Source organism: Malaclemys terrapin, chromosome 7 (genome assembly GCF_027887155.1).
Source record: "Malaclemys terrapin pileata isolate rMalTer1 chromosome 7, rMalTer1.hap1, whole genome shotgun sequence".
Classification (NCBI taxonomy): domain Eukaryota; kingdom Metazoa; phylum Chordata; order Testudines; family Emydidae; genus Malaclemys; species Malaclemys terrapin.
This window is the reverse complement of record NC_071511.1, coordinates 83,304,684-83,312,530: the sequence shown is the minus strand read 5'-3', so window position 1 is coordinate 83,312,530 and position 7,847 is coordinate 83,304,684. Positions and strand designations below refer to the sequence as shown.

General features: G+C 43.1%; 1 protein-coding gene across 1 annotated transcript; it reads right to left on the bottom strand.

The window, feature by feature from the left end:
- Positions 1 to 765: 765 nt before the first annotated feature.
- Positions 766 to 7,550, bottom strand: LOC128840796 (cytochrome c oxidase subunit 5B, mitochondrial-like). Its single transcript, XM_054035224.1, has 4 exons — positions 7,385 to 7,550; positions 4,387 to 4,457; positions 2,508 to 2,607; positions 766 to 1,059 (listed from the first exon to the last, which is right to left on the bottom strand). Exons 1-4 carry the CDS (start codon positions 7,473 to 7,475, stop codon positions 947 to 949), a joined length of 375 nt encoding a protein of 124 aa, XP_053891199.1. The 5' UTR covers positions 7,476 to 7,550; the 3' UTR covers positions 766 to 946.
- Between the last annotated feature and the right edge of the window lie 297 nt (positions 7,551 to 7,847).

Below are 7,847 nucleotides of genomic sequence, written 5' to 3'. Positions count from 1 at the left end.
CATTATACATGCACATGCCTATAGCTCAGGTGTGACCTCTAACTTTCTTCACATACTACTGTTCGCAGGCATACTCCCACCATATGAGAGTTAAAAAACCAACAGCAATGAAAATGTTTTGGTCATAAGTAGGGCCCTATCAAATTCACAGTCCATTTTTGTAAATTTCACGATCATAGCTTTTTAAAATCTTGAATTGCAAGGTTTCAGATATTTAAAAGTTAATTTTCATGGTGTTGTAACAAGCCACAACTATGTATTTAGAAACAACAAAATATAAACACGTAAAATCCTTAAGACTCAGCATTTCTCAGAGTGGGGGTCCTGACCCAACACGGGGTAACAAGGCTGTGTTGTGTGTGTGTGTGTGTGTGTGGGGGGGGGTATTGCCATCCTTACTTTGCTGCCTTCAGAGCTATGCACTCAGTGGCAGCTGCTGTCTGGGTGCCCACTTTTGAAGGCAGCACCACTGTCACCAGCAGCACAGAAGTAAGGGTGGCAATACTGTGCTATGCCAGATATAGCGTAGGGTAAAAGTACTCTAAAGACCAGATTTCACAAGGGAGACCAGATTTTTCATAGTCCAGGATGTGTTTTTCATGGCTGTGAATCTGGTAGGGCTTTAGTCATAAGACTAAGGAATTTTATTAGAGATGGGAGAAAGAAAACCAACCCACATTTATTAATCAGTACTAGTAGAACACTTCTTCCTAAACTCTCCTCAGTTTTATGAAGGATGATAATCCATGACACACATTTCTGCAGTGTTGTGCATTTAGTTTTAATTAACCTAGGGTAAAACAACAAGATTGGCGTTTTTAATGAAATCCAATAGAAACCAAATATGAAGGTAGTAAATATTTTGCTTGCAGATTTAAGTGCACATCATATTGTGCAGTTTAGACACCGTGAAATCCGCTTTGGTTCAGTTAAATAACATAGATTTTCAATGTGGGACATCGTGATGGACAAGCTTGTAGTGAGCACCACATGATGGGCAACGCTGGCTTTCTCCTGCATGCAACCAGAACCAAATGACAGCAGAGTTGTCCTCCTCACCTGGTGTGAGAAAGGAAAAGCAAAATTAAATGTTCATGCCTCTTTTGATTTGTCATATTCAAGTCTTCTGTCATGTGCATTCTACAGTGTCCTGTGGACAAGAATTCTTAACCTAGTGGGCATCTTAACAGAAAGTTTCAGTGAAGGGTTCAGTAATTGAATCAACATAGAAAATGAGCAACCCTGTCTCATCATTCCTTTCTGATGGCAATTTCTATCACTGTTGGTCTATATTTTAATGTGCAATGTGTTGGATTTTTTGAGGGGTGAAACAAGTGATGAACTTGAAGGCTTACTTGTGGCTGAATAAGTGCATACTGATCATTCTCACGGGGGGGAAAAACTAGCTTTTGGGAAAACTTGCATATACCTTAAAATGCTTAATCTTGCACTGGGCAGGTACCAGCGAACTCAAATAATGCAGGTGTACCCCATTATACTTTTGTTATCTTACTGAAAAATATATGCTTTTAAGGAATCAGTAAAAGTAACATGACCACCATGATTTCTATAATCTTTTGAGATTATAACCCCTATTCAAAGTGGGACCATTTTCATAACTGGAAATACAATAGGGTACTTTGATTTTCATTCAGTCATGCCTCAGACACTAGTTATACTAATTTCCACTTTGTAAGCTGATCATTACAATACACCCTTGCTGATTCGTGTCTGGTACTGGTAGATGTCTTCAGCACCACTGTAGTGATGAAGTTCCAAGCCTAGCAAGCAACTTTCCTTAACTATGGAAATTCCTTTGCTAGCGTCATATTGCAACTGCTGCCCCCACATTATTTGCAGTGAGTGCGACTCTTCACTTACTGGTTTTCCAACCTCAAATCAGTTTAATGCCTGAAATACACTAGTTGTTAATGCCAGTGCTTTGACTCTCCTAATGGATAACTAGCCCCAAATAAGTGCTCTGTTATGACTAAAAATGACATTGCAGGTTGTCATATCTCAAATTGTAAGTTAACATGCTCCAGACTGCTAACTCAACATGATTTCTCCCAGGCAATGATACATAAATTCTACAGTCCAAATTATGCCTTAACTTACACACAACCCCTATTGTTTTTAGATGGTGTGCTCAGTGGTATTTGTACAACCCTCTTTCCTTCAAGGTGGTTGCAAAGGTGTTAACCAATCCTGAAATCAGAACTGCTTTGATACACATGAAGGAATAAGCCAGCTCACTCCCTCTTAGCTATATTCACTCTACCATGTTAGCAAAAGCATTAAAAAATGAAAATGTATTTTTGTCACTAAAATAGGTAGATATGACTGAATACCCATAGAGAAAAGAGGATCAATTTTGAGAGTGAACCTTTTAGAAGTATTAATGTAGATGTATTAAAACAAAAACCTACTATAAAACAGTTCATGTTTTATAACTTTAGATAGTATGTGACCTAAAAGAACATACACAAAGTTTTTTTGATACATACAGATACAGCCTACTAGCCTCTTCTTGTTGATGGACGGAACAATATGAGGATCCTCTCTAGTTCCTGCATATCCCTTGGGTTTGAGTATGCTATATGGATCCTTGAGAAAAGAACAAAACTTGAATCTCAATTACTAGACCAAGAACATTAACCAGTAGTATCAAAGATTGTGTCACATTATTATATACATGCTATATTTTATATATAAGGTAATTAAATTGCTGCTGTTCTATCATCTGAACACAGATTATCTTTAGAATACCAGCATACAGGTACATAAAACTAATAGAAGGGATGATGAGGAATGTCAAACCTTACTGTGTTAGATACTGATTTGTCAAGTGGTAAAGAGTTAATATGTTGAAGTTATTGTACAGGGTGTCAGTTCACATGCAAGAATCAGTTTAGAGTATCAACTATTAGTGGCAGCTTTTGTGCCACTAAAAATACATGCTGAACTCATGACAGCATACTAGCTGCTTAAAGCACTGTGGTGTTAAATGCTATTTATAGTGCCTTTTTATGAAGGCACATTAGTTTCTCCCTAGTCAGGGTTGAACACAGTACTCCAATACATGATTATTTTGATTCCCCCTCCTATCAGCCAATAAAGGCCAAGCTGCCTGAACTTTCATGAGCAATATTATGCTAAAATAGAAATATTCTGAGAAACCTGAGAAATGAAAAAGTATTTGAGAGAGTTTTTCCAAAAGAGATTTTCTCCTTCCTCTTTTTGTAAACAGTTTGGTAACTTTTACTTCTGTGAGGGTGTTTTGGCTCATCACACATTAAAACCAGCTTACTCTAGAAACTCGGTGTGTCTTGTTCTGTTGGTCTGTCTTCAAATAGATCGAGGGGTGGGCTCATTATTTAGGGGCCCAATCCTGCACTGTGCTCTGCACAGGTGCAGTTCTTAAAAGCAGTTTGTGATTCTTTACAAGCCTTAATATGTCCACTAGCCAGATGCCAACTTCCTAAAGCACTCTAAGGATCACTGAAAAATTAAGTCAGTTAGGCCTTGGGGGAGAGAAGGAGATCTCTACAGAAATAGTATGTTTGTGTGGGGAGGGAGTTAGCAGGGAGAAGAAATATACGAAGAGGCAGTGTGGTCTAGGGAATTGCATGGAGGGGTAGGAGCAAGGAACTTCTAAGTTCTATTTGCTGCTCCGCCACACATGGTAGCTTTATAAATTCTTATTTTCTATAAAACAACCTTCATCCTCGGTTCTGTAAGTGCTTTAAAACATTGATGATGCCTCAAACATCCCTGTGAGAGGCAAATATTACTGACCAGAAAACAGGCATAGTGAGAGTTAAGGGAATTGTCCAAGGCCACATAAAGAGTCAGTGCTGAATCTAGGTTTGAAACACAGGTGTAACACCTAGTCTCATACCTAATCCAATGTAGCACATCACAGCCAGATAGTTCACTTAGGTCCCAATCCTGCAACTGGAGCTGCACATGTGGATCATTGACCAACATAAAGCCCTCCATGTGGATGTGTGATGGCCTATGTGGATCCAGCTGCAGAATCAGAGCTTTAGACTCTCCAGATCTGCTTCCTAATTAGAAAATGGTACTTTGCAGTTATATTGAACTTTTCATACAAGAATCGCAAATGTATATTTAATTATGCTTCACAGCCTCCTGTAAGGAGGTAAGAATGCAAAGTTAAGATTTAAGGGACCTTATTTCTGCATTTCCCAAATTTTTTCATACTTACAGGGTGAGTCTTGCCTTATAGACTTTGGTTTGTTTTTAATTAAAATATTCTATTCAGCATTTTCCTCCTTCAAGTTACTGACATATTTACAACCTTAACTCTAATGTAATGCTTTCCATTTTGTCTGAATATGAATTATTCAATATTAAATTTACCTGTCCTTTTTTCATAGCCTCTAGAGTTTTCCGTTCAAGTCCAGTTGCCTGTTCCTCATCACTGGGAACACCTAAATAGGAATAGATTACTTCTGTATTTTATTCCTATTTATTTATCCAAAATTCAGATTCAGCTAATGACTGAAGCAAACCATTAAACCCATGTCCTGGACAGCATCATAAATAAATGTCCATTCAATTTTTATTTGCAAAGCATTTTTGATTGAAATAAGACATTACATAGGAATTACCATAAGGATCAGAGAGAGGTCCATCTAATCCTGTCTCCAATAGTGATCAGTACTAGATGCTTTTGGAGAAAGGTATGAGAACCCTGCCAGAGTTGAATTTGAGATAATCTGGCCCCCACATTAGATGTTAGATTACAGCCACTCCATCTGACTGTACTTTGGACTGTGGTTCTTTTCACATTGCCTGGGGCCTCTTCTGGTATAACAAAGGGATAGTTCAAAGCTATCAAATTAGGGCAGTACAGGCTACAGCCCTTGCCATATAGAATCCCCTCACAATGACTGCTTCCACAGATGAGACCATGCACCAGTTAAGACACTTTCATTTTTTGTCACCTGTTCTAATGAAAAAGTAAGTTTCAGCCTTGGCTAATAGTGTCCAAAAGTTAACATTTAAGGTAGCATCAGTCCCGTCCCTAGTGGACAACTGCACACCTAATAGAAACCACCACCACAGCTGGCACCTTTTGTTAGCAGTCACAGAGGCCAATCATAGAATTACAGAAATGTAGGGCTGCAAGTGACTTCAAGATTCATCTCCCCAGGCAGAGGCAGGATTAAGTATACCTACTGACAGATGCTTGTCTAACGTCTTTCTTAAAAACCTCCCTGTTCTAGTGCTTAACAAGCCTTATAGTTAGAAAGTTTTTCCGAATATCTAACCTAAATCTTGCTTGCTGCAAATTAAGCTGTTGTGGACATGGAGAACAACTGATCATTGTCGTCTTCAAATACATCAAGGGCTGTTATAAAGAGTTATTTCCTTCTTTAGCCTTCTCTTTAGATTAAACATGCACCATTCTTTCAACTATACTTCATAGGTCGTGTTTTGTAAACCTCTAATAATTTTTGTTGCTTTCCTCTGGACACTCCAATTTGTCCACATCTTTTGTAAAGTGTGGCACCCAAAACTGTACAGAGTAATCCAGCTGAGGTCTCTCACCAGTGCTGAGTACAGTAGAACAATTACCAACTGTGTTTTACGTATAACACACCTGTCAATGCAGCCCAGAATGACATTTGCCCTTTTCACAAAAGTATTGTATTGTTAACTCGTGTTCAATTTGTAATCCATTATAACCCCCCAGATCCTTTTCTGCAGTACTGCTGCTGATCCAATTATTCCCCATTTTGTATTTGTGCATTTGATTTTTTTCTTCCTAAGATCAGTATGCTGCACTTGCCTGTATTGAATTTCATCATATTAATTTCAGACCAGTTTTCCAATTTATCAAGATCATTTTGAAATCTAATACTGTTTTCCAAAGTGCTTGCAATCCTTCTCAGCTTGGTGTCATCCACAAATTTATACATATTTGCTCCACACCATCAGCTAATGAACTATCCTCCTACACTGAAGTATTGTTCTTTTACAAAAATTGAAAACAACACAGTTACAAATTAACCACTAAAACACTCACCTTCTCCCTCTGCCATTTGTAAAACTTCAAACCTTTAAATTCCTCCCAATATCCCCCTGTGAAAATCCCATGTGAATAGATTTTTGCCCCAACTACACCAGTGTGAAATCCCAAATGAAGACATGTCCCTAGAGAGCACGTCTGTTGATTTTTGTTTTGATTTGTTTGCTTTATAGTTTTAGCCCATTTTCCAGCTTAAATCATCTGTGTGACAATTTATAAATCAGTAACTGGATTTGAACCCGTATCCTTTCATGGCAGCACAATGAGCTCTCACTCGGCCACTGAGGCACTCCAGACACAAGGAATAGAGCTTAATGCCACTTGTGTGTATGAAGGGCTTTCGGGCCCCCTTGGCTTGGCTGAATGGCAATAAACATAAAGCCACATTCCTAAAGCACTGGATGAAAAGACTTATTTTAGTCCCAACATAGATTCAGCGCCCCAACTAACTGGCTAGAACTGTGGTGGAGGAATTTCTCTCTTTTGCCAGGATTGTTCATCCTCTACACACCCCTAAGGGGCTGGCACCTTATCCCTTGCCCCCAGCTTCTCATCGCTTGATCACCCACACTCACTCCCCATTCCGCCTGGCCCACTACCAGCCCTCACACGCCCCTATATTGCCCACCCTACCAGCCCTTACATGCCCTATGTACTTATTCTGCCTGCCCCTACGCACCCCTACCAGCCCTCACACGCCCCATGCACCTATCCCCCGCCCCCTACACACCCCTACCAGCCCTCACACACCCCATGCACCTATCCCCCGCCCCCTACACACCCCTACCAGCCCTCACACGCCCCATGCACCTACCCTCCGCCCCCTAAACACCCTCTACCAGCCCTCACACACCCCATGCACCTACCCTCCGCCCCCTACACACCCCTACCAGCCCTCACACGCCCCATGCACCTATCCCCCGCCCCCTACACACCCCTACCAGCCCTCACACACCCCATGCACCTATCCCCCGCCCCCTACACACCCCTACCAGCCCTCACACGCCCCATGCACCTATCCCCCGCCCCCTACACACCCCTACCAGCCCTCACACACCCCATGCACCTATCCCCCGCCCCCTACACACCCCTACCAGCCCTCACACGCCCCATGCACCTATCCCCCGCCCCCTACACACCCCTACCAGCCCTCACACACCCCATGCACCTATCCCCCACCCCCTACACACCCCTACCAGCCCTCACACGCCCCCTACACCCCCCCTACCAGCCCTCACACGCCCCATGCACCTAAGCCCCCGCCTCCTCTCAGCCCTATGCACCTGTCCTGCCTGCCCCGTACGCCCCCCGGGCTGTACGCACCCCTGGCGCTCATGGCTCTGGCGGGGGCTGCGGCCCGCCCGCTGCCGGGCAGGGCGCGCTGGAGGACGCGGAGCAGCAGCCTGGAAGCCATGGTGCCTTCCCCGGTGCAAGGTCAGAGTCCGGCGGCGGTCGAGGGGTCACCGCGCTGACATTCCCGGGCAGCCCGCGGGCGGGGCTGGAGGCGCTCAGCCCAGACAGCCAACCCGGGCAGGGCGAGGGAGGGCTTTCCTTGCCCGGCGGCGGGTCTCGGCGTGGGGGCGGTAGGAGGCGCGCGGGGTGTGGAGTTCTGAGGTGTCAGGGAGCCATCGAGAGCTGGCTGCCGTGGAGGGAGGTGAGTAGCACACGGTGCTTTGCTGTTTGTCGGGCGAATGACAACTGGGGAAAGTTACTGCGGTTTAGAACCACGCTGTTTGCTGCAGGAAGAGCAATTTCTATGTGTTTTCCCTCTGGCAAAACTCACCTT